Genomic DNA, 27,562 nt, shown 5'->3' with positions numbered 1-27,562 from the left:
AAATAACTCCTAGAGATGAAGATATGAAAGATAGATATCGGCTCACGGGAGACGTCAATACGTGTGCGACTGCGGCTAAATTAGATACGCAAACTTTATAATAATCTCCCTATCTCTCTTGTGATCTTAGAAAATTATTGTCTGAAGTAAAAACAGCGTTTTTTTTACGAACGACTCTCTATTAACGATATCAATTATCGGATGTATCCTGTGTATCGAGAATACCATCAAAAAGTTTGCTGAAAATGGAGTATTCTCCGCATTGCCGATTACAATCGAGGCCAGCCAGGCGTATCTTTGGACTTTTCGTGACGCGAAATCTATTTGTGGCGTGGCGCTATCAGATAAGCGTTTCACGTAACGTACTTGCACGGTTCGGGTCGTTCGTAATATACCCCGCGGTCACCCACTTACATTGTCATTGATGCGCCGCGGCTAGGGACAAATCGTCGCTCGTTAGACGGCAACCGGTTGTGAAAAATTTATCGGCCGTTTTTCAACGACGTTCTTCAACGACGCGTTCCAACGAGTCGAACGATATCTATGTCACAAGCTATGTAAATCGTCGTCGGGAGAATCGGAATTGCATCTGCCGTCACCAGGTTGTAGGCACGAGGCCGCGAATGGAGCAAAATATTCCATGTTATTACGGTCTCATCGCGCGCTCAGCTTGTCATCAAGCTTCAGGGTAAAAGTGTTATACGCGCGCGCGCGCTATATTGTTCCTTCTTCTTTTATAAACCGCGCGTTTCTTCGGCACTGTACGCCGCGCTATTTATATTTTCTATCGCGCTTTTCTAAACTATATCAAGTGGACCGAGAATAAACCGAGTCTTTAAGTCCAGATTCCCGACGTACAAAAACAAGCGGTAGGAAACAGGAAAATAAATACGAGACTCCAAACGAATCGTCCGTCTTTCCCCGCTCTCTGTTTTTCTTCTCCCGGAGGAGCGGCAAGGGAAAAAAAAGGAAATAATAAGTGCGGCGTATTCGGATGCACGGGCTATTTGGCAGACGAGCACGTCGCGCGTAGAGCCAAGGAGCGTAAGGAATGTACTCTGGGATTCTGCTAAATCCACCGCAATTCTAACCCGCGTAGCAACAGGGCGGCATTTAAACGCGCGCGCGCGCGCGCATACATGCGGTGTTTCGCACGGGGAGGTATTATACGTCGGGATTTTTGCAACTTCCATCCGTGCAGCGCGCAGGGAACAGGACTGGTAAGTCATCCCACGGCGCGATGCCCCCGACTCGGCAAACACATTCGCCGAGTACGTCGTGACAAATGCCCGTGTCTCTCACGGCGAGAGCGACGTATGAGCCTCTAATTGGAGGTGACAATGCGACAAAAATTTCATATGCGGTGCGACTCGCATTCATCAAATGTTGCCGGGCGAAGGAGAGAACGTTCCGGGAGTTCTCGCATTAATACACAGGCGGAGTCTCGCAAAACCAGACCGACCGACCGACGCAACTTTCTCGACACATTGTAGACGCAGACAGTCGCGAAGGAGGCGAAGGTAAACGTCACGAGGCATGCCGTGGCGGAATCGCCTTATTGCGGGACACGCACACATGAACACGCGGAGGAGGGTGCTCAACTTGGGGATCTTGTCGAATATCCCGCTGTAACAATCCGTTTTCCCTTTATCTATTAACAGCCGTGTTAACGCTGTCGGTGACGAATGCGGGAAACGAATAATTTGAATTTTCGGAGCCGGAGGAAAGAACGCGCATTGTAAAATCGTGGCAGAGTCCTTAGGTGCGAGCACTATCCTCGGACTGAGTACTCTTTCCCCTTACCTGAGGAGAAGGCGTACAAGAAAGCAAAGCGGCGAGCGTCCATCTGTTCCCAGGCGCGATGCCGACTTACCAGCAGGAGCAAGAGCCGCGCTCGCTTTTCCTTCAGCACGCTCGCAATCTCGTCGGCGTAATGGGTCTCGTCCACGCCGTATCGCTTCTTGAAGTCGTCCAGGGTGTAGAGCTTGCCCTGCCAAATCGCGTACTCGGGCGGTAACCTCGGCACGAAGAGGATCGAGGCGCCGGTAGCGAGGTCGAGAGCCCCGTAGCAGTCTGGCTCCTCCACGCCGAAGCACCATTGAAAGAACGACTCCTGATAAAGAGAACAAATAAAGTTGTACAGCGGCGAGCGGCGAAAGGCGAAAGGCGAAAGGCGAAAGGGTACGGAAGTCGCAATAGCGATCGCTGAATAATATATGAACTTTGGAAGAAGAACGTCGCGTAATAATAGCGCGCCGCAATAACGTCCCTTTAAATAACTAAACTCTAGAAATAGTGCGCGCGTACGGCACTACATATTACGATTCCAATGTACAAATACTTTTGTTACGCGCGTTATCGAAGCGGTTGCGTCGATACGAAAAATATCTACAAAGCGCCGCGAATAAAATAAGAATAACAATTTAAAAAAAACTGCAAGAGACGTACACGTGCGCCGAACGTTCGTTACTCCTCTATTGCAAAATCGATAACCGCTTGCGTAATCGAGGTGAAGAACGGCGGCGTCTCCGGCGCGATATTTACGACTATTTCCAGACGTTCCCGTTCTCGAAATCGAATGTCGCGGCATTTATTCCTCCCCCCCGACTTCCTCGTGCAAATAGGTCATCACGCGATATTACGTGAGAAATCGATGCTGCTGCTGCTGGTGCGCCTCGGCTAGCGCGGCCGAGCGGCGTTCGCCGAGCCGCACCGCGTGCCGTGTTCGAGAAGATATCGTTACCGGTGGGCCACGTCATCGTGCCGATGCCCAGGTAAAAGCTCCAGGCCGCCGGTCGTCAAGGAGACGACTTTTCTCGGCTCTTCTAATGTACAACACGTTTCGCAATCGAAGCCAAGTCCTACGGCGCGCCGCGCGTCGGTCACTCCTTCACGGACGAAGGATACGGATCGCCGATTACGGCCAACGGAATTTCTCTCTGCTTTCAATAGCCGACTCTTTTGTGTTCCTTTCTTCCCCCCTTAATTCTTTCTTTGGTCTTGAACGCGATAAAAATACTACAGCGGATTCTCCGCGGCGATCTCACGCCCGGCCGGGCGCTCTTCTTCAATTCCCTCGGTAGGCCTCCTCCTACGAAAAAGCTTGTACAGGAAACAGGATCACGCGAGTGTGTCCGCGCGCGCTTCCCCTTCGCCCGTGATGGCCGAAGCGGAAATGCCGTTCCTGGTTTCCATCGTTCGGTGCAGTTTTTATCAGTCGAACCGCCGAGAGATCGCATCGCCCGAAGGCGTCCTCTTCCTCCGAAAGATCCTTCCGCTTTTTCTGTATAATTAAACGTTCAAACTTTCTATTCAGGAACATTCAGGTCGAAAAATTTTTTACTCGTGGACTTGACAAAAGAAATAGGCATTTTAAGAAGCGAGAGAAAGGTTTACTGTGAGAAACAGACAACATTGTCTATCTCAAAGAATGAATAATCAAAAAACGACGCGTCTCGTTTTCATTTCGATTCATCTCTTCTTTCTCACGTTACTAGCTAGCCAGCCCAAGTTCCAATTTCCGATTAATTTTCATTAATAGAAATAACATTCCTGCATTTTAACCTCAATGGTATGCTTACTTTACAAGTAAAAGTTTTCTCTCAATGAAATCTCACTCATTAATTATCGAAAGTAGTGGACTGTTGAACAAGCAGAATAATTCAGGGTTAAAACGAAGAAAAAAAAGTACGATCGCACGTGGAGAAGGGAAGAGAAAGAGAGAAAAAAAATGCGGCAGGTGCAGTCGGGAAGAGAACGGATCTACTATATATACCTGATGCTACAATATCGCATCTTTAGCGACATTGGCGGAGGCAGGCAGCATCACCGCAGGCCACCGTTGCCGTTGCCGCTGCCGCCGCCGCCGTCGTCTTGATCGTCGTCGCCGTGAGTTCCGAAAAATCCGGCAGATCGGAATTCCAAGGGTGAAGCGATGAGAAATGAGCCGAGCAAGTCCATACGAGTCGTAACGCGTTGCGCCTTGTTGTGTTTGGGTTCAAGAGCTGGTCCATCTTACTCTCTCCGTCGCCCGGTCACTCTCGGGCTCTCATTTCCGTCCGACGCTGAGAGAGGGACGAGAACGGAAAACGAGAGAGAAAGAGAGGAAACGGAGAGTGAGAGAGCATCTTGAGAGAACGATCAGCCATCAGGTCAACGCGCTCTCGGCGAAGCCAGCAGGTATTATCTTAAAGAAGTTCTGTGTATGTGTGTATATATATATATATAGATAGATATATAGATGTGTATGTGTATATATATAGATATATAGATATAAATATATATACAGACAACACACGATACCGCGTGTATCTCGTGTGTGCAAGCAGGGATAATATCTATTGCCTTACCGCAGCTGTTTCATACAGGGCGTTAACGAACGATTTTGGTAGACTTTGTTCGCGGATCTCTCTCGAATATCTTGTGGCGCGATGAAGTGTACAACCCAACAATCAAAATAATTTCTCTTTCCCTCACCAAGGGATCTTTGAAAATTACAGTTTTTTTTTCTGATACGCAAAACTATTTAAGATATATTATCATTATTATCGCTAAGAGAGAGTGGTGCATGTACCGGGCGGATAGCCAGGAACGCGTATCGAGAATACGACGACGGTGGCAGCGGATTAATGCACAGCTACATTAAGAAAGAATCCGGCGACGAGAGGGTCCCCGTATTGATCGCAACATCGCGCTACAATACCGCGATATCGAATTCAGCACGAGCACGTCGTTTTAACTGTCGGGTGAGCGCGCAGGGCTCACAAAAGGAACGAGCGGCCCGCTATTCGCCAAATTAGAAACTGGAACACCATCTTGATTGCATGCATACGGGATGCATGCTCCGCAGAAGCACCGGACGTACCAGTCGCGGATTCAGCAACCGATTCTCCCATCGACTTTTTTTTTTACACAAAAAGATTTCGCAAAACCTGTTTTGCCCTATTTTGCTCTATTTTTAATCTCCGCCGTTTCGAATATTCCTCTCTTCTCGAAATAAAATTGTATAGCACATATCCTCTGTGTTGAAGCTACTGATACTTGAGAGCGAGCGGATGGAGGTACACTTCTCTCCAAGCTCATAAACTCGAACGCAAACCGTCGCGTCGCCCGGTAGGATCAACAATGACGCAAGCGTAGCACAAATTCGAGCTGGTCTCTGGAACATCTCGAGATAACGTTCGCGCTGCAAAGATCATAAGCGCGAAAAAAATTAAAGAAAGAAAAGAAAAGGAAACGTAACCGAAACAGGAAGCAAATCCTTCGGTCGCGCTCTTCTTCATTTGAGAATTTGCCTCGCTTAACAGCTCGACTCGCCGTTTTTACGAGCGCCAGAGCAGCCTTAAAAACCGCGGAAGATACCGATCTGATCTGACTTACGTTTACAATTTCTATTTCTCCTCCGTGCCGTACGAAAATTTACCGTACGGATTTACCGTAAAGTAAACCGAGATCTCGTAGGCGAGGAGCAATTTGGGTCGCGCGAATTGCGTGGCCACGTTCAACGTCGAGCACCGCTGAATGCTGCCTATGATTATCAATTCATGATAAACATTGAATGCAATAATGTACATGTCCAGATTAAAACTGAAACGTGGTTGCATATAACCCGACTGAATATAACCGAACGCACCGTTCACGAATTGCATGTTAGCGGTCTGCGGAATTAAAGAGCAAACGTTACACACGCGAAGTGACGAAAAGAAACTGGAAACGTTATTTTTACATGTTAACCGAGAGTAACAATGGAACGTAATCTCAACGAACAAATTCTGAGCGATGTAAGCGGTTTGCACCACAATGTATAAGCTGTGCGCACACAAAGATCGCTGGCCAAGCGTCGAATACAATCGGCTCGAGTTCCACCGTACATACATTTCACATGGGAACACAGTCAAAATAGATTTTAACATACCTACATCTGACATATGCTCGGCAAAAATTTTTTCGCGCTTAAATTCCCCCGTGAAATTAATAGAAAGTACGAGTTGAAAGAGAGGGGAAAAGAAAAATAAATAATGAATAAAACATTAAGAAAATAATAGATATACATAGATTAACTACTACAGAAGAGGCACACGTGTGTACACGTTTGATGTAAGCAAATAAGTTTTTAGTAGCCGGAAAGTGGTTGGAATAAAATTTTACTTGGCGGCTCGTGGAAAAATTCACGGTCAGCCGCTAAACAAAGCGGCGCGTACGAGCGACTTTGGAGAGCACGGACGGATGAACGGATCCCGGCGGTGTTTTTGTAGAGAGTGCCGTGTCCGAACGGTACCTTGGTTCTAGTAAAGCGGGTTTTAAAGGCAATCTGCCAAAGCGTCCGTCCGCCCGTCTGCCCGCCAGCAACGTGTCTCAACCGGATCGTCGATTTTCGGCGACTCACGCTTTGACGGGAACGTGTTTTCGGCGATGTAAATTCAGCGGAACTCCATCCACCGGAATAGTAACCGGTGGAAACGGTCGGTTATTCATGTGCAGCGAGAGAGTTCATAAACTTCCCAACAGAGCCTCCCCCCCGGCAGATATTTCCACGTCATTCTGATCCGCCGCGTTATTATCGTCACGGTATTGTCGCGACGGAAATTAAATTAATCTCAGAAAATGTGAGAGTTCACAGCGGAGGAGAGCGGGCAGGTAACCGCATTGTAAACAATAACAAAGTATAGATAATAAGTAAAAAAAATATCACGTTAGAGAGCAAAGTCGAATACGTTTATTTTGTAAGAGCGATATCACGCGATAAAACTCGCCAGATATTAATATTTGGTCTCCGCATCTCGTAAAATTATCTAATACCAGTCAGGCTAATGTGTGCGAGTGAGAAATGTAAAGAAAAAATACTACCATGAATTACAAACGAGTTAGGAGTGTGCGAGGCAAGGAAAACGCTTCTTTAATTGCTTTTATTATCGTACCGCTCCGTATTATGTTTTAATATAAAACACAAGCATGCTCTAGTAATACAAAGTATAATCTTTCTCTTTAATACGATTATACGAATGATAATGTATTTTCGCGCAGCTTTAACATATTAATTAACTGCAAACATCATCTTTCGCAAGCGTGTACACTCATCACGCCAATCTTATCGATGAGTAATTTACCAACATGCCTTCGTGCCAGTCGCAACCATATGGCGATAAACAATACGAGGCGAATTCAATTCGCGATTGTATTCGCGCGCCTTTGCAATCTATCAGGTCGAAATAAATTTAATTAACTTTAAAACTTTCTCACGCCGATGGCCACTGTTGTCGAATACATCGCAGCAATGACAACGTTCAGTTGTCCTCACGGTCGTTCGTTCGGCGGGGACGTGCGACAAATAGCCGATAAAAATCAGACCGCGTAATTGCGGTTGAATCTTCGGAATTTCCTCGTCAGCCGTGATCGCGGACTTTGCTTTTTTACGCTCGACGTTTCCGAGAGATCACGCCGGGAAAAAAACAATCTCTTCTTCTTTCATCGCATTTCACACGAGTCTTATGTCTAATAATTGTCGACAAATATAAAATCTAATGTTAAATTGTTCTCCTACAAGTAACTTTTAATGAAAAAGATTGATTGCATCTAAATCTGCATTTAAAAAAATTAAAGGTCCGAAATTGCAGCTTTTTTTTTAACAAAATAAAACAAAGCACATTCTCCCTGTAACAAAAAACGTGATACAATATCACGTAAGTACGCACCTGTCTGAAGGGTAAACTTATGTCCGTGTCGTTGAAGGGAACGTCCACGCCACCTTGAAGAACGACGAAAGTGCCCGGGATGGTAATTTCACTGTTCGCTCGGAGACGTGAGACGAGTCGCTCGCGATTATTGCGAAAAAGGGACATGGGCACTTTCAAGGTCTCACCGGACCGCCAGAAGTGAGGTCCTCGGACGCACCTGAAATTACGACTTCGTTATGGAAGAAAAAAAGAAAACGTCTAATCAATTACGTTAATAAGAAATAAAAATGTTCCAATTTCCTATTGAAATCCTTTAACGCTATACCCTGAATTCCGAGTCGTTATTAAAAAATCATGAATAAAGCAAAAGCACTAAATAACACGCCTGACGTTACGCCGTGTATTCGCAAATAATTACTTTGCTTACGATAATATCGCTAAAACTTTCTAAAAAGAAAGTAGCCGCACGCTCATTGCTCCGCCCGTTTAACTCATCGGTGCCTCTACTTTTGCACAGCGCGGCCTTAGAACACTAATATTTAGGTGACTCATAAGAGAGTTACATCATGGAAATGATAAAGCGTAATCGTATGCGCAAAAAAATCCTAGATAAACAAATTTCAAAGCAAACAGAATTTCATAGTACAACATAACTCTGACGCACAAAGTACAAAGCTTTACATACAAATGAATTAATCCCGACGTCGTGCGTCTCTCGAGATCATCCTGGCGCGGATTTGTCATGGCTTTGATATGAATGAACCTCGAACAAAGACGACGTGTTGCACGAAAAGGTGATGGGGCGCGTAAAAGAAAACGGCTGGTGATCACACTACTTTTAATTATCATATTCGCGCGTTCAAAAATAATACAACAGCTGAAATGTCTATCTATCGGCTACTAGAATTTTAGAATTTTAACAATTTGTATCGCTTTAGAATAACTATTCGAAGAGAAATGTATATTAAAGGAATGAGGATCGCGTTTCGAGGCTCGAGTGACGAAAGAATGGAGGTTCCTCGTGACGCCTGTAATAAGATCGCGCGCGTTGTAAGACGACGTGCTCGATATTCGGCGGCTAGTAATTACACAGCGCGAGCATAAATAGAACACTCGAGACGCGACGTCTATTCTCCACGTAGAAGCGAGAGAGAAGTGGTTTCGTACGGCCTCGCGTATACGTATTCGGTTTGTATTTTAAGCCGTGTCATTGGACGACTCCGCGTCTCTTGACTGACACAATTCTCGTTCTACTATATATTCTCCCGAGACGAAATGCGTGACGGTAGAGCACAGGAAACTCGGAGCGCGCTAACGAGATACACGCGCGATAATGTGTACACCGCACGCTATACTTAACCCTCTCTGCAACCCCGTGGCTGTCCCGTTGCCCGCGTTTGAGCTTTCCTAAATTCCGTGCGCGTATACTAATTTAGCCGCGCGCAGGATCGCGCAGTCACTTTTAATGTCTACTCGAAAATTATATTTAACTTGGCAGTGACAACTAAAGAGCGAGAAAGAGAGGGGGAGGGGGAGAAGGAGGAAAAATCGTGCACGTGTACGCAACGACACATGCTTTTTCAATTCAATGTTATGACATAGATTTTCCTCTCTGACGCGAATGATACACGCAAAAAAATTCGTTTCTCATACTAAAGGCCGGTATTCATAGTCGAGTCTTATATTTAAGATCATCTTAAGTACTGTCTTAAGATGCCATCAGCCAATCACAAAGCCGTATTAACATCTTAAGATATTGCTTGAGACGATCTTGAAATAAGATTTAACTATGAATACCAGCCTAAGAATATACTCAATCTTCAGTCTTCTTTTAAATTATCTTTTAGATCATCTTTTTTTATACATACAATCTTTAAATAGATATTCCTATTACTATTTTACATTTCAATTATTTACGCACAATCGATTTGAAATCTTAATATAATAATAGTTTGTCCGTTTTAAATAATATGCTAGAGATTTTTTTAACCGATTAAAGCATTTTGATTTTTCAATCAGACTCCTTAATAATTCTGTTCCGTCCAATGAGTTGCTAAAAATTCGCATCGCAATAGACGCGATTGATACAAATTTAAAAAAATGCAAAATAAACCGGTACAAGCGGAATTACACAGCTGAATAATCAACGAACGATGACAGGCCGGTTCCACGAATTATCGTGTCCCGAAATGTAACGATGTATCGTGCTACACACGAGACGTTACGTCATCTTTCCAACTAAACAGAAAAAATCGACACGGTTATCTAATCACGGCGAGCAAAAAGATTACGTCGTTTTCCTTGACGATGCCGATTTGTTGCTCTACGTCGTTTTGTCTCGACGCTGCAGCAATCTCGTAATTTTTTAGCTGCGTTATAATCGTTGCTCTTATCACGTATCGCGCAGACGGGCAAATAACAGCATTGTTTATCGACAAAAAGGACAGAAGAACGCACCAGCTAACTTACATTACGTAAAACGGCGGCACTAAAAAAAATATATATATATATATACACGGTGCTAGCGACTCGAAATTTAGGGGCCTGCAAATAACGCCTGATAACGGCCCGTCGTTTTGTTTACTTTGTAAGTGCGATACGACGTACATAACATCATAAGACCACGGCTGCAAAAAGAACAAGACATATAGTACCTTGAACCTCGTTCCACTCCAGTTACATCATCGGGAAACAGACTGGAGCAGAGAATCTCTAGACTCTTTGCTCCGAAATTTGGGCGGATATTTGGGATATTCAATAATAGAGAGGGAGCAAAGAAATCTATGTAAAGAGACGATGTGCGCGACGAGAGGTTTCCCGGCGATTCGACAACAATTTGTCCCGATCGTGAAATTGGGACTCGGTTTCGGAAGCGAGGGTCTCGCGCCGCTCGGATCGATGGCCGACCGATCTATAAATACAATCTGTAAAAAAGTTAAACAAGCTGATTTCGCGGAAACCGTTATGTAAAGAATGCAGAAAGAGAGCCGTGTGTATATTTTTAAGAGAGGCCGCGCCGCTTCCCTCGTTGCTCGCGCGGAACGAGCCACCACGTGCTTAGCATAATTACGAACAATGCGAAACGTAAACAACGCGTCATTAAATCCCGCATGCAAGTCGGGCAACCTAGAAACCTTCTTTGTAATAAGCGCGATCGCGTTTTCTACGGGAGGAGAGCTCGGCTACGGAACGAAGACACGTCACGTACGTCAACAAGTTGCAATGCGGTCAGTGCTACGTGCAGCGTAAAATCTCTCATTTTTCTTATGAAAACAGAAAACGTATAATAGACAAAGATAATTGAGGGCTGCTTGCCGGTTTACCGCTGCCGCGAGGGTGAATCGATCAACGTGAGCCGAGACCATCAATTATTTTGACCTACTACACGCGACGTTGTTGTTGCTGCCGCGAGGCAATTCTTGTTGTAAGTAACAAGTCCCCAGCCCGTCGTTACATCTCGCTCGAGTACTGTTATCAGACAGTCCAAGGGTCAACGCGATTCTAACGGAGCGCGGACATGGTCAGGCGCACGCATAACCTCAAAATCCAGGCCAGGTCGTGGAAGGGAAAGCGAACGAGCCGCTCGCGATTCACTTCGAGACCTATTCGTGCGAGCATTCCGCGTCGGTCGACCAACCCGCCCGTGTTGGGAAATCCCGCTAAACACTCGCTGACGTGATTTCGAAAGGAGAGTCCTTTGTGTCGTAAGCATGAAAGAGAGAGAGAGAGAGAGAGAGAGAGAGAGAGAGAGAGAGAGAGAGATCGCTCTCTGACCACTTGGAAGTGGACGAGATCGTTCTCGGACGCTTCGTCGGCTTCAAGCTGAAAACGCTCGCGCGCGAAATGAAACCCACTTCCGCGAGGGGCAATGACACAGGCAAAAACATACACAAATCGTGATGTATGTACGTACGAGTCCGCGCGGCTACACTCCGCCGCCATGTTGGTCGCTCACGAGTGTCTGTCGCTGTCCGCCGGAATGCGTGCGTCGGCAAGGTCCCGGTGATCTCGGGAGCACGGAGCCGTCAGAATCGACAGGAGCGGTCCAGGTGGTCACTGCGCCGCGGTGCCGTGTTTCGTGTTTCTTTATACCGGACGCGGATCGCGCGTATCGGCTTTGTTATCGGCGCGCGACAACGTACACGACGCCGCACATCTGACAGCTCGGCGCGCGGTCACGTGGTCACGTGGTCGCCGCGAACACGTGGTAACCGACGCCACCCGACAGCGGCCGACCGCGCTCGAGGCGACCGTCTCTCCGAGTGCGGTTGATGACGCGATTTCAGCACAACAATGCTCGCCGAAAAAAAAATGTCCGAGCCCAGGTCATTTGGCAATTTCTACTGGGCCACTGACAGACTACAAACGTTGAATTACGAGGAGAAAACGTAGCTTTCTTCGTCGTTGCCGGCTTGATTTGCCTTGAACGAGAAGGAATAAATAACGAACCTTCTTACGTAACTCGATGTTAGAGAGAAACTGTTTTGTTTGTAAAAAAAGTATATGTGTAATGATACAAATATATAATGAAGCATTGTTTTTGTATGTTTCTCCGTGTATTTTCATCGTGGACGAAGAAAATTATTTATAATTGAATACTAAATTAAACTCGCAAATCCGAAAATATTCTCGTTTAATTAATCAACGTTATTTATTCTACGCGATCGCTGGAAAGCGAGCATCTTATACACGACGCTGCCTCGAACATCTCTATTTTTTTTTCTCTATCTCCCTTCTAACTGGGTCGCACCGTGTATTCGCTATCTCGCGCCGAAATCTGTGTCAACACATGGACAAGGCCGGTCTCTGTTGTTAAACGAATTGTTGACTCGCGGCCGCGCCGATCTGATAATCAGCCAGAAATCGTTATCGAATCCGTCGCCGTTCGGCAATCTCGACGTGGCGCGCAGTGGAAAAGTAATACGAACCCGTTTAGCGAGGACGCGATTCCCGATAAGGGGAGATCTCAAAGTACATCTCATCTGTGATTCGCGAAAACATCGCGTGTTGTGCATCGTTAATATCGCGATAAGCGCGAATCGACTTATCGCGCGTTATCTCGCGTTATTTCGGAGGAGATGATGCAACACGTCAACACGGCGGCGTTCTCGTGCGACCGGATCGGACCGTAAGGCGAATCAAAGCTCGCGCCGATGATTCATTAAGAGTCTGATTCACCGGGTGTGTACGTTTTCCGGCTACCGCTACGATTTCCCTTGCCGCCCGTCATCAATTGTATCCGGAAATCCGATGAGCGAGATCCCAAGACGCGATTTCGTTTCTTCGCTCGAGAATGCGTCTCGTGCCGGAGCAGAAGCGACGCGGTCTCGTAGCGTACATTTATAGCGGAAGGTTTTCTTTAGAACTCTAGAGATGCGGGATCCTATTCTCAGTTTACTAACGATACAGGCCTGTCGTAGGCCCCGCTCGAAGGTCACGCGAGCGTTACACGCGTATTATATAAGGCGATACATTTGCCAATGCGAAACGTGTGATAAAAAAATATTGTCGTCGACGGCGGTGAAATCAATTAAGCGACTTGATATAAAACCGAAGACTTTACCACTTCGGAGTGGGAAAAAAAAAGAGAAGCGATAAACGGAGATTTCGTTTATTGATCACTCGCCGTTTACTTTTATCGCTGAAAAGCCGCGATACGAGAAATATCAATTTCTTCCCGCCCAATTTAATTTTTTATCGAAGCCTGGGGGCGTTTCATCGTACAGATAGTTCAATTATAGCGTTAATAATAGAGTCGACACGTAGGATTATACCTAGAGCGTCGCGCATTTTCAGCAAAAAAAAAAAATTAATCTGCCTAGAATCCGGGAGAAGGAGCATTCGCGTAAAACATTGCGAAATCCGATCTGATAGCGACGGGCGAGATATCAACGCACACGCTGCTAAAAATACTAGCGCTACGATAGCACGGAATTCGTATATCCGGTTGATTTCTGGCGCGTCTTGTTTCGGTGAGACTCCTCACGTTTATATTGGTTAACACTTTGTACGCATGTTGTTTTTCGGTATCTTCTCTGCAGACATTGGGTCACGGCACTTATGACAGTGAGTTAAAAAAGAAGAGGAGAATATAGACAGATTATATGTAAAACCATAAATAATAAACTTTTAGAATACACACTTTTGTTTTTCTATTGATTCATACACACTGGGGTCTAGGAGATACCCACTAACGGTTTCTGGTATGCACATGCCATAGTGCTATGTACCAGTGACATTTCTTAAGATCACCAAATACATTTCTTAAGACTTTACCTTTTAAAATTTGTTTGCACTGGAATACGTTTGGAACGCAAAGTTTATTTACAAAAAAAACCGTATGCCTCAGGCTATTTTTACAAATGATGTATAGTAAAATAGGTATTGTTGGGATACCGTGGACCCCAGTGTGTATTGTAATGGTTAAAATAAGCTGACTATAATTGAATATTTTCTCATTTTAACAATATTTAAAAAACAATGTCTTTATATGGTTGTTTGTTAAAGGAAACTACATATAAAGTGTCACAACACTGATTACAGTGCTCTTGATTTCTCGAAGAAAAGAAATTTGTAGGGCAAAATCGTCGAATCGTACGTGTGTGCATACGTTAATGGATTTTACCGTCGATGCTCTCGCACGGCGAACGTTTCTACATTAATGCAAAATTAACATCTGTGTCACGCGCGCGCACGCGAGCGAGAGACGCCAGATGGTGGACAAACGTACAATATAAATGGAATGAATTGGGTCAGGCCGCGCCAAGTTTTCCGTCGTTTATTTTCGCGCCGGGACCCGTAACACACGCGCTCACCCATTGATTACTTCGGTTACGCGATAGCCGCGCGAGCAAATACGATTACATTCGGGAAAGTTCTAATTGCATAAGCGTATCTCCGCCGGAGCCGCCGGTAATGAGGCGAGGGATCGTTGCGACAGGTCGGGCCCACGAACTGACGAAAACGGGTCGCTTTGTTAGCTAAGACCACGATCGGTTCGACGATTCCGTCGAAATAATATGCGTTAAAGTGTCGTCGCGACGCTGACGTTATTTATCGGCCCGATTTATTCGACGCGCGTTTGCCGTAAATACCGCGGAGAAATGTCGCCAGTCATTCGACCAAAGTCTTCTCCGGACGAGCAATGACTCGCGAAAAGCAATTGACTCCTAGCAATTTCCGCTTTCGAACTCAAGTTTCGACAGTGACACTTTTCTTAAGATCAAGTTCGCGCATTAATCTCAACTTTTAGCGGGGTTTTTCTTCGTGAGAAAAATTATCACCCGCAATGTAATGTATTTATTATCGAACGGCGAATCGTGATAGCGAAAATCGTTATTAAAGCAAAGAATAGGAGATTATCTTTGTTTGTAATATATAAAAAAGTTTTAACGTTACGTTAAGCTGTTATAAAATACTTAATGCTGGAGAGAACGTGGACGTTGAATGAATAACGTGTACGATTCACAGCGTAATTAAAAAATCATTAAGAAATAATGAACCGTGTGCGTCGTTGTATTACGTAACGTGATGAAACAATTGCGTCTCGTATTACGTCCGCGACGAGACAGCTCCCGTTAATTTCTGAAAGCGGCCAATTATTAAATGACCTGCTCGCTTGAAATTGACGACCGACCCTTCTCCCCTTTCTCTCTCACTCTCCTTTGGCGGTTTCAGGTCAGAGGCGTTGGACAAAATGGCTCGTAAAAACGCGCCGGTATATCGTTCTACATCCGTTCTAGGACCTCCAAGAGCCATAATTTACGCTGCGTTATTACGATCATTATTGCAGTCGACGCTTTTGCGGAAATTACTGTGAAATGGCACACCACCCGCTTCACCAAGCTCGCTACGCTTCAACACCGTGAGTCCGAGCTTTCGCTGGGGATGTTGAGAGAAGTGGACGCTCGAGCAGAATCGTAAATATTAAACACCGAAAGCGCGGCTTCCGCATGACGACATCAAAATCCGAAACGTATCGCGGTTTCGCGTAATATCGTGGCAAATTTATCCGCGGCGTTTCTCGCGGCTGCCATCAAACGTCGAGATAGATCGGCGAGGAGCGTGCGCGGCCGAAAGCAAATCTTCTAGAAGCTTGGCACGTAGAAGCGCGGCTTTAACGCGCGCCAACGATCAGAAGGCCAGTGAACCGCCGGCTTATACGGGGTGTCCCGTTACCGTGCCGCCGTTCCCAACCGATGACTTTATTTGACGAAACGCGGGTCCAATATTGCCCCCGCGGCAAGATGAATTTCGTACGAGGAGAAAGACTCACGTAACGTCTCAAGCGTCCCCGAATGTGTCCGGAAACTCCGACTGGATTCCGCACAAAATTGGATTATACATCGAAAGGAGAATTTCTGTCATCTGTTTACGCATGGATGAGCAAGCTCAGCGAGACGTTACGTTAAACGATCCCGCGATTAGCTCGAAAATTTTCCTCGAAGAAGCGAGGGACGCTCGCTCGCTCGCTCGCAAAGGAGGAACGGTAGGTAATGACAAGACGTCCCGTATAATATCAGCGTGCGCTCGTATATGCCACGATGTATTTGTGGCACGCTCCGTCATCAGACACACTAGGTAGAACCGTTTGATGACGGGAGAGATGGAGGGAGGGAAGCGAGACGGATGACAGGGAGAGCAGGACGATCGGTGGAAAGTTTTCGCGTGACAGCAGCGCGCGGTCAATAGCGAGAACAGAAACACGCTGCTCTCCCATACGCGTTGTTACATATAACACACGTACACGTTTTGTATATTTGCATCGAAACTTTTTCAACTTCTTTATTTTCATAATTAAGAGTTGCCGGGCATGCGAGGGCCCGGCGATCACAACGAGATATAGTTTCCATAATGCACGATTCTTTAACGACGAACTTGGAAAAGAACGAAGGATCGTACGTGCTCACACACTCGTAGAAAAAAAAAGAGAGGAAAGAAAAGGATGAAATTACTAACGCAACTCTCCCACGCACGCACGCACGCACATTCTCTCTTTTTCTTTCTCTTTCTCTCGCTCGCACACTTACGCACACAACGCGCGCGCAAACAAGTATCCTCGTCGGAATTGTGGAATCCTGACGCAATTTCGTTCGCTCCGCTCGCAATAGGTACGCGCGATGTGTGGTATAATTAATTGCTAGCTTATCTAATTAGTCGGATAAGGCGGCGAATGTCGTCGGGACCGACGCAAAGTCCCGAAACGGACTTCTCTCTCTCTCTCCCTCTTTCTCTCTCTCGTTTCTCTTCGCCCCTGTGTGTAATTGCGCTACATACAAGTGTGTCGTTTTATTGCGTCATTCGTGTGTGTATGTATGTGTACCGCGACCGCGTTTACATCAACATCGTCGTCGATCGGCGTCGTCGTCGTCCTACAATGAAATCCCGGACGCTGCAGCCGTGACGTCACTCTCCTGACGCGCGCTCCCGGGGAATAATCGGGGGCTTCCTCGAATTGATTGCGAGGTTTCGGAATATAGAACGGACGATTTCTCGCGACGACGAGGAATTAACAATGAGCGGCGCGGGGACGCCGCGATGACACGGCGCCATTCTCGCGCGAGGAGTAATAATCCTCTTTGATAATTATGTCAACTAGTGACGCCACGGCTACCCCGTAGGGGCTCTCGTTATTGCAGATGGATATCTTTCTCTCTCTTTCTCTCTCTCACTCTCTTTCCCCTTATCTCTCTACCCGCGCGAAATGAATCACGCGACGTGATGGAGCACCATTTCGCGAACTCGTGCAACGCACGCGTACAGCCAAACTTGTACGTGCGGATACAATGTACGTAACATCAACAGCGTCTCTCTCTCTCTCTCTCTCTCTCTCTCTCTCTTTCTTTCTTCACCAGCGATCGATAGCTATAAGTAACTATGCACTAAAACATGCACAGAGAAAGGGATATAAAGCTAAACGTTACTATTATACAGATCCACGTTAACGCGCGGCCCTCGTTTTCCTCCCTCACAAACTTGCCATCCGCTTCTCTATCTGTCTCTCTCTCTCTTTCTCTCTGTTTCTCACAACGTGAACATTATCTAAATCTTTGACGTCTCCTCTAATCAACCCTCCAGCGCGTTTATATCCTAAACGATACAACGGATCGGAATCCCATAGAGATTTCTCTTCATCTTAGAGAGTCACCTGACAACCTTCGAAAATTCCGTCCTTTGAAAATGAATTTCAAACTATTTCGCTCGATATACATATATAACTTTATTATAAATAGACGAAGAGTCGCCGCGTCCCACCAGCCGGGCTATGGAAAATAACCTCCGTTTATCCAACGAATCTCGGGGCCCCCGAAATTCTCATGAGACACATCCTCGCGGACGTAGGCGTCCTTGTGTAAACTTTCTGCCCGGTCTCTTTTCGCTTGCTTCTCGTTTATTACATCCGTTTTTTGCCAAACGGACGATAGCGTGTTGCAAAACCCTTTAGGGACTGAGGACGCAGCTGTCGGGAACTAAACCGAGCTTAAGCTAAGCTACCAATGATCTCGCCTCGCTTCGATCGGCCACTCTGGTCCGCTCGTTGCGCGCATCATGAAAAAATAAATGAGATCACCGTCTCTCTCTGTATGATGTGTGTGTGTGTGTGTGTGTGTTGTGTGTGTATGTGTGTATATGTCCTCTCCGCCTCCTAGTGAACGTGGCGATTGTGTACCCCTAATACTTTCGCCACGCGCAAGTATTAACGCAAAGGCATCGATAATCGTTGATCGGCCGCGCGAACGCAGTTTACGTAACTCGCTCAAAGACTGTGTAATCCTGGGGCAGGACCTGATTGTCCTCGTCTAACGGCTTGCGGAGCATCTTCGTCGATACTCGTGTACCCTTTCTCTCTATACTCGCACGTATTCGGTACAACTTTACATCCTCGTGCGAAGTCTGCGCTAAAAAAGTGTCTAGGAAAAAAGGGAAATTTTGTGTTACTATTAAAATTAACAATTCTCGCAACAGCGCGGAGATCCTCCTATAACATTAAACTCTCAGACTTTTTTCTTTTTTTGAAAGCTACGACGACTCGCCTTCGTCGCGCTCGGCGACGCCGAGTTTCTTTGCGGGTGGCATTCTGATTCTAACGGAAAGTCTCCATTTATAGAACGTCGACGCCGAGCGTCGCGTGAGATAACGATTCAACGTTGTAAAATCGATAGGCGAGCAAGAGTAAGACTCGCCGTTTAGCTCGCGAATAACCGGCGGTGGAATCATGAGGCAGACAGCACGTTCCATGCTTCGAGGATTAAAAAAAAAGTTTCCTTCGCGATACCGTTCTTCGAATTTGAACGGCAAATAATGTAGACTCGAGAGAGGCAGGCTGTCGTATAATTTTTAATTAACAGCTGCGGTTTCATGATACTTGCGTGTATGATATCCGAAGCACGCAAACTTTCTTTTGTATTATCCCAAGATACATTATTATTTAGAGATTAACCCTTACATTATAAACGTGGATATTTCGTATCCGATCAATTCATGTTTTTGTGAAAATTTTTCGAAATTTCTAAAGTAGTTAATTACTACATTTTATATCTTTCCAGAATAAAGTCCTGTCGTTTATTCAAGGGACTTGAAAGTATACTTGTGAATTCTTGGAGATTTTTTAAATCACTTTAAAGAGATAAACAAGTAATCAAAGTACACGAGAGTATCCATATTGTAAGGATTAAATTTTTGAATTCTCTGATGCCACTCGCAAACAAACTCCAATTACATATTAAAAAAAAAAAAAAAAACTGAACTATTAGAGAGATACAATTGTACTAAAACTTTATTAGATCTTTCTTTCTTCGTTTAGCGTTACAAGACGACAGCGTACTCGAAATTAATACAGACTTCTTATGCAATTCGACCAAAACAGTCCGCGCGAGATGACAAATGATGTCGGGCTAGATTAACTCTTCAAATACCGGTGGAAACCGTTAAAAACACATATAATTAACAATAATTTTCAGTTCCACGAGGACTGAGCCGGGAACTTTCCGAAACTTAAAGTTTCTTTCCATTAAGCGTCGAAAAAGAAAAAAAGATAAATCTCTAACCAGCAGAGTTTCGTTAAATAAAACGTACAAAAAATGCTATATATTTTTTATCTTACTCTATTCGCTTTAGTATTTGAAGCGTTAATCGAGTTTCGAGTTGACGAATCAGCTGTTGACGATACAGGCACTTCATACCGCGATAACGATATTCATCGATATTTTAACTACGAGATACTACGCAGAACGACAACAAACTGAGATACACACGTTTTCCAAATGCTTCAAAATATATACAAAGAGTTATATCTCGACCTCGCGCTACGATTATCGCCGGTGATATTTTTTTATATTTAGATCTGAGTACATAAAAAAAAATTTGTATCAATCTAACAATCATTGTCGCATATATATGAGCAAGAAAAATCTTTAAGTTTGATAATCTTGAATTTCAAATATTACATTTTTATTTCAATAATTTAACAGACATTTAAACAGCATAATGATGGTTTCGATAATAATAGTATTAAAAGATTCTATACCAGAATGTTATTTTTTTTCCTCTCAATTCAATGAGATTCATGATTGAATAATCGAAATCTATTTTTTTCTGATGAAACTACGCAAAGTTCTCCGTGTAAGCGAGTCGCGTGTAAGTTTAACAAATTCTTTAAGATTTTGTTTTATTCTACGAGACAACGATTGTTAAACTGAGACTAACTTTCTTTCAGCGTATACCTCGATGATCATCATTAACGCGGCACAAAGCGCCACTACGAGAAAAAAAAAAGGAACATAGTTGCATACGATTATTATTGAATGCGGCTGACGTGCTCCGAGTCACGTCAGGCCGACGTTAAATTCGCCAGCGATATTTAATAGGTGATATAGGGAGACGGTACGCTATCGAAGGCGCGCGCGCGCGTATGTGCATATGTGTCGGGGGAGAAGGGAGGAAAGAAACATCTCGCGCGCGCGTTTCGAACGCGGCCGCCATAAGTCTTCCACGTAGGTCCGTCGATACCAGCGGCGGCGAGGGCGAAGCTATCGCGCAGCGCCGACAACGCAGCGTATTTACAAACACGGCCATGTAAGGCGAGTTCTCGTCTAATTGTGTGCTACACGTGTGCGCGCGCGCACGCACACGCACACGCACACTGCCGTCCGTCCGTCCGTCCCGGGACTCCCACGCGGGCGAACATGAAAGAACATGTTCTCACAGGATGTGTATCTCTTTTTTCGACGGGATATCGATTCACTTTTCAGTCAAGCACACAAAGGATGCGTCCGGCCCACGAAAATGTCTCGTCCCTTCCGAGAAAAGGAAGAGGAGCGCGACTGGTCGAGAGAGAGAGAGAGCAAAGATGCCGCGTTCACGGTAGGAACGTTCGCGAAGGTTCTCTTCTCCGGGAGTGGGCCTCCTCACAGCTCCAGGGGATCGTACATCGGCGGCAGCGGCTCGTCCTCGGAGTCGTAGAAGTACGGCTTCCTGCGGTACCCGCCGCTGCCGCTGCCGCTGCCGCCGTCGTCACCACCTGGCCGTCGCACGTCGTCGTCCTCGTCGTCCACCACGTCGTCCTCGTCCACCTCCGAGGTGCTCGAGAGCTCGTCCAGGTTCTCCTGCAGCCTCTTGACCGCCTCCTTGATGAGACCGCCCTCGCGCAGCAGTTCCTGCAGCACCTCGTACGGATCGTCGTCCACTCTGTTCCTCTCGCTCCTCTTCAGGTGGTTGTGGTAATGGTGGTGGTGATGGTGATGATGGTGATGGTGATGTTGTTGTTGTTGTTGCTGTTGTTGTTGTTGCTGCTGGCCGTTTGTCACCGACCGCAGACCGCAGACCTCGCAGCCAGCACCCGCCGCCGGATCCGCCCAGGAACGCGCCGGCACCCGATACGGCGACGGCCGACTGTTCTTGTGGCTGATACTGGACTTGGCCTTGAGGCTGGACAGCCGCAGGTTCTCCTTGATCTGCGACACCAGGAGGTCAACGTCGCGCGTGAGGAACGCGTCCGTCTGCGCCGCGTGTCCGTCGGGCATCGCCACGCCGATCAGATACGTCGTCGTCGTCTCCTCGGCGCTCGGCATCCTCGTCGTGTTCGTCGGGCTTTTCTCCGCGGTTCTGAACCGCCACGCTAGCCCGCGGTAAACAGACTGTGCGACCCGCGGAGATTCCCCGATTCCCGTGCCTCGGCTCGCTCGGTGTTTTTGTCCTCTCTCCTTCTAATCGCTGACGTTTGCCGTCTCTCGCTCTTCGTCTCACTTTTCCTCGCGCGGCGACGATACGTTTCCGCCTCTCCCTCTCTTTCGTCTTCAATGTTTACCTGCAACGGCACACCGAGATGACAGGTGGGGATAGATCAAATAGAGAGAGAGATAGAGAACGTTGCATACTATTCTTTCCAGGAAAACAAAGTTTCTTCTTCCGAAGGAGGAAAAAATCTCACACATAAGTCTCGCCGACCCCCTTTCCCACGATGGAACGGTCGTTCTCCGATTAGCTCGACTCGCTCTCGTCTGACTGGAGGACACGTCAACAACAAGCGGCGACGGCGGCGGCGAGTATATACACGCGCGGTGTGTACACGCGAAAAGACGCGTAATCGGACGGAAGACGCGTATGATTCACCGGGCAAATACGCGCGCGCGCGCGCGAACGCACGGGGCCACGATTGTCCTCCTTCCGGCCTTTGCCCGCTCGCTTTCACGAAACTTAGTCGTCGCCGAGGAAAACGTTCGTTCGCTCGCTCGCTCGTTCTTGGTCGGAACACGGTTGGCTGTTGAATGAACCGACGGGCCGCGCGCGCTAGTACGGCGAGCGTGCGGCTAATCTACGCGCATAAACAAACGCACACCAGCGCCCCGCGCAGCAGCAACAGCTGCAGGTACACGCACGCACACACGCACGGCAACTCGCGCGTCTCCTTCACCAGCGCATTGTTTTGCTTCCAGGTCGATCGAACGTACACACACGGTGTCTGCGCCCAATTGTCTCTCTTTCTCCGACGACGACGGAGGATCGACGTTGTTGCACAACGCTGCGAGTATATACGCGCTCGTTACACGCACCTACTCCACTCCGATGAGGTAACGCACCGTGTGGGGAAGGTGGAGAGAGAGAGAGAGAGAGAGAGAGAGAGAGAGAGAGAGAGAGAGAGAGAGAGAGGAGGCTCGCTCGCGGAACACGGAGAGAGCGAATGATTATTTTGGCCCGACGGGAAGATGGTGATCTCTCGCGCGTCTCAGCACTCATCCGCTTTCGAATGTCGCGCGACGAACGATTTCTTCTATATATTTATAATCTCTCTCTTATTTTCCTATTCTTGAGGTAGACACAATTCCACGCGGACACTCGTAATAATCCACTTGTTCCTCCAGGACAGCCTCCGATTTAAATGTCAGCCGGACGTCGGTCGCGAAGAAAAAAAAGCTCGCCTCCGTCGCCCGACCTCGAGGTAGTCTCCTCGGCACTCTCGTTCCTCGCTCGGGTCCCTAAACTCGTTCTCCCTCTCCGCGAGAGTCCACCGAATTGTCACTCTGCGGACGCACCGCACGCACTTGTCGTTAGACACGGACGGGTGTACTTGCACACACACTCACACAGATATACACACACACATGCGCGCGCGCGGCGTTTGCGTTAACAGGAACCCCGTCTCCGCTGCGCCTGTTCCTTTGTTTACCTGGCGCGACTCGACGACGACGACGACAACCATCAGCGATCGTCGTTCGGAGCGGAGCACCGCCAGCACTCAACGAGTCAGCCAGCACACACGGAGAGCGAAGAGCGAGCGGCCGCCCGTTCGTCCGCCAGCCATGAACCTTCTACTCTGTTATTATTGTTTTGGTCGGGCGGCGCATGCGCCTCGTCGCTTTCTCCCCGCCTGTCTCCCCCCTCCCCTCCCGTAACAGCTTCGCTGTGCGAGCCGGCGCCCCTCCGTCCCCGCGCTCGCCGACTCGTGTAAACAAACCGTTAACTCACGGGTCCCCGGCGAATCGATAATACTCCTCGCCTCGCCACTTCCCCGTTCCGTGTTCTCTCTCTTTCTTTCTCTCATCTCGTCTCCCTCCCGCTGTTTTGCTAGCTAATAAACCGAGCATGCATCGTTGCCGATCGGGAAACGCAAATTTGAGCGAATCTGTGGCGAGGAATATACGTAGGGGCAAGATTGTCCGCCTTCGAGGACGCGCATGAACGATGCGTTTCCTTTTTCGTGCCTACACACCGAACTCGTTTTCTCTCTCCTTCTTTTTCGGAAGCGTGGCGATTTTGAACGAAATATCGCGACGAGGGGACGAAGGAAGGAAAAGACGGTGGGGCGACACGTCGATGAGAGAAGCAGGAGCAGGAGAGAAGGGGAGAAAGGGACATCGATGCGCACGGATCAAGGTTACACTCGGGCACCTCCTCTACGTCATCCCTTCGTGTTTATATGCGCGTGCGCCCAGCGTGCACGCACACACCCGCTCGTCCTTGGGACGAATCATTCATTATCGCGTCCACGTAATGCCCCGGCGTGTATTACGTTCACGAAGCCTCGCACTGGCAAATTCGGGTTTCCTCTAATAACTTAAATAAGGGAATCCAATCTTGGAAGAACGGGAAGACTTTAGCGGAGACGAGTGGCTTGGGATATTCTACCGAGTGTATTTTACGATGCTTTATAAGATTCTTTTGATTTAAGAAAGTACAAAATACAAAAATACATAACCGTTTTAAATATCCGTACGTTAAAAGCATTAGAAATTGTCGGAATACTTATTTTCCTCTAAACAATTTGTCTGTAATACTGTTAATTTACTGATTTGTTTTACTTTCCATGTCATTTCCAAAATGAGACTCATTTGCCTTCTGCTTCGCTTCCTCATAGCGCATTCTTAACGTATCGGGCTCTGCCAGAAATCTCTGCCATAGGATGTCCTTCTCGCGTTCCAGATTGGTGTCCATCCTCTGTAATACGAGAATTATTAGCAAATACTGTAATTTTCGTGAATTATTAATACATTTGTAGTCATTACTATTCGTTCTTTGAACTGATTCCTGATCTTGGTTATATCTCCCTGTACTTCTTGAACGACTGCGGATATTTCCTCGCACTTGCAGCTTATTTCGTACGAAACTGGTCTGAGACTGATTGTCGGTCCATTTTGCGTCTCAGCCGTATAATCTTTGTCAATTTCGTTCTTCCTAAGCCCATAGAAATACACGAATGACGTATTTGCAAAATAAATAATTATTAATAATGCTTACAATTTTCGTAATTTGTCGATTTTATTTTGATAAGATTCCAACATTGTTTTCTTCTTCTCCGCGTTGTTCGCTATTAAGTCATCGTATCTTTTCAATGCGATAGAAAGTGACTCGTCCGAGGCATTGTTGCCGAGCATCATGGATATAAATATTTTATTAAACGCGTTATACGCATTTGGAGATTGTGTTAAGAGAGTCACATATTCGTCTTGCACCTGCTGCATAACTTCCTACACATTTCATTATGTTTTTATGAATAGTGTAAATTCTACTTTTACTAAAATACTAAATTAGAATCGAGAGACTGTCGCTAAAAGTGAATTAACTACTAACACATCTTGCGGAAGATAGCTTATATTCCGTACTAAGATAATGACGAGCGTCAGCAATAAACTCGGCAACCTCGTGCAGACAACGAAATTGCATTTCCATTAGCATACACAGCAAGTCCACGTAAACATGCCCGTGCTCTCCTGCGAGAGAGTGTAAATTCTTGAGCTTCTCGAGGCGAGCTTTCCGCCGTTCGAGACGGGCGAGTGCATCGTTCTTCAGGATCTTTATTGTCTCCATTTCCGCGTATTGCACTACCTCCGACAACTGTTGATCTCGCAAAAGTTCAATATTCTGCTCCAAGATATCCCTTTTCATAGTTAACGTTTGTATTTCGTCACTGTAAAAGTGTAAACAATAAAATATTATATTTAAATATATACAGAATGTTTTTTATTTCCTCCATGTTCAAATCGTGAAACAATGTTAATTATTCTAGTATAAAAACAATCAATTTAACTTAAGAGAATTTCTTACGCCAATTTATTATCCCTAGGCATTTTTAAAACTCCACCATTGTAAATATCCTGTATACATTGTAACATGGCCATACATGATTCCTTTTCAACATTGGCATTCATTTCTTCTAATTTTGAATTCACTAAGCTGAGAAAAAGTAAAAGATAGTTTCGCTTAATCAATTAATTTCTTAGAAAGGAGTTGTGTGTTTACTTACTTTGTCTTACACAAGAATAACTCGTGCATCCTTTCATCCACCAATTTGTCTTTATTATCACATATTAGAGATTCATAATCCGAATTCTCTTCATGCTCTTCCTTGCTACTGTTAGTTCCAAATTGCTTCTTTATGTGAATACTCAGATAGTGATTGCAGAGTTCTATTTGTTTGACAAACAAGTCGATAGGCATTTGTGACCACAACACCGCGCTGCCTTGCTGGAAATGAAAACGATAATTAGAATCATAAAAAGATACTGGTGAAATTGGTTACAAAATACAAAATAATTACATTTTTAGCAGCGTTGGCATACACATTCAAGAGATTTTCGACATCCTTGGAAAATTGACAATTATTCTTGTCAAACTCTTTTAGAATGACACTGCAATCATCGTATGCTTTTTCAGTCTCAATCTGCTCTTTATTCAATGCAACTTCTGCTTCTTCAATGTCGTCATCCAGCTTGTTCTTGATATCTCTGCAACACAATGATTTTTCTAAATTATTTACCTAGTATAATGCATATTTAAAAGCATGCAATTTTGTAAGTCCCTACCTCAGAGCTTTTATACTATGATGCAATAACTGAAGATACTCCTCATCCTCTTTGTAGCTTTCCTTCAATGTTTCGTGTTCCACTAATAAATCATCTTGATACATATCGTCAAGGTTGGTGAGCTTCAGCAAGTCTGGACAATCGCTCGTAGCTTCCTCCAACGCGGCGTCCAATGCTTCGCCCTCCAACCATTCACCCGCATCTTCTAACGTTTTTTTTCTGTAAAAAAACAAAGAAAAACCATCAGAGAATCAATGCAGAATCAACTGTACGAAAGGCAACTTACAATTGTATCTCCTCACTGGAGAGAACATTAGCGCAGCTCACGTTCTTGCAAAACCATTCCAGAAAAGGCTGCGTGCTTGGATCGTCGCAGACCTTGCTCAATATCTCGGACGTGATCCCCGACAGATCTGGACGCAGCTTGTGAAGCTTGTTATAGAGCTTTTTACCGGTAATGCTCATCTTTATCACGCTTTCTACTTCCTACCCTTTCCTGTTTTTCGATACGTCGTTTCAGTTTCCCAATTGTATCTCACATTATAACTAAATTACAACTAAATTTATTTTGGCACTAAACTTATTTCGTGGAATACTATTTCAACTGTACTGTGTGTTTAATTTAAATCTTTGTATATAAACTCCAACTATTTCGGAATTTGTGCCGGCAGCGACCAATTAGACTCGTGTCGAAGTTGTAAACACAAGAGCTATGCGCCATTGTTTTAAACGCGTCGGTAAGTATCGATGAAATCATCCGCAATTTTATCGACTGTCAACATCTACTCAACTGAAATTATATTTGCAAAATTATATTATTTCTTATTTTATATTATTTTAAATACTGACAAACACTGAAAGTATCAGACAAAAAGAATTATGTAATCAAATAAGAATTATAAATTAGTCCAATGTTTCAAAGATGATATCATATACAGAATATATATTTATTTATTAAATCTTTTATTAGAAATAATATATATTGTATACGTATAATTAGAATTATAATTACATGAAAATTACAGCAAAAATAATATTCTCCTTCATAGTGAAAAAAATAAAATTGGCGAAGATGCAGTTGTCGCTAGTGTT

The 27,562-nt window shown here is 45.6% G+C and overlaps 3 protein-coding genes across 8 annotated transcripts in view; all 3 read right to left on the bottom strand.

Moving 5' to 3' along the window:
* Positions 1–23,465, bottom strand: part of LOC105834753 (xaa-Pro dipeptidase) — a 32,445-nt gene extending 8,980 nt beyond the window's left edge. The window contains exons 1-4 of one of the 6 annotated variants that reach the window (XM_036293129.1): positions 7,692–7,830; positions 3,776–4,198; positions 2,643–3,283; positions 1,874–2,113 (exon numbers count right to left, since the gene is read on the bottom strand). In XM_036293129.1, the coding sequence (XP_036149022.1) occupies positions 1,874–2,113; positions 2,643–2,759 (357 nt within the window). In that variant the 5' untranslated portion in view covers positions 2,760–3,283; positions 3,776–4,198; positions 7,692–7,830. Of the gene's footprint in view, positions 1–1,873; positions 2,114–2,642; positions 3,284–3,775; positions 4,199–7,691; positions 7,891–11,586; positions 11,861–23,337 lie in introns of those variants that run through there. The other 5 variants (XM_036293128.1, XM_036293130.1, XM_028194001.2 and 2 more) reach the window with 5 other exon arrangements.
* Positions 16,428–23,344, bottom strand: LOC105834755 (GSK-3-binding protein). The gene has a single exon (XM_036293142.1). It carries the CDS (start codon positions 21,740–21,742, stop codon positions 21,080–21,082), a length of 663 nt encoding a protein of 220 aa, XP_036149035.1. The 5' UTR covers positions 21,743–23,344; the 3' UTR covers positions 16,428–21,079.
* An 817-nt stretch (positions 23,466–24,282) lies between the features above and the next one.
* On the bottom strand, positions 24,283–27,414 carry LOC105834752 (HAUS augmin-like complex subunit 3). The gene is made up of 9 exons (XM_028194000.2): positions 26,757–27,414; positions 26,471–26,689; positions 26,206–26,392; positions 25,912–26,132; positions 25,713–25,841; positions 25,239–25,575; positions 24,906–25,135; positions 24,674–24,842; positions 24,283–24,605 (listed from the first exon to the last, which is right to left on the bottom strand). Exons 1-9 carry the CDS (start codon positions 26,933–26,935, stop codon positions 24,453–24,455), a joined length of 1,824 nt encoding a protein of 607 aa, XP_028049801.2. The 5' UTR covers positions 26,936–27,414; the 3' UTR covers positions 24,283–24,452.
* Positions 27,415–27,562: the final 148 nt, after the last annotated feature.

Source organism: Monomorium pharaonis, chromosome 10 (genome assembly GCF_013373865.1).
Source record: "Monomorium pharaonis isolate MP-MQ-018 chromosome 10, ASM1337386v2, whole genome shotgun sequence".
Lineage (NCBI taxonomy): Eukaryota > Metazoa > Arthropoda > Insecta > Hymenoptera > Formicidae > Monomorium > Monomorium pharaonis.
This window is presented reverse-complemented; position numbering and strand designations above follow the sequence as displayed.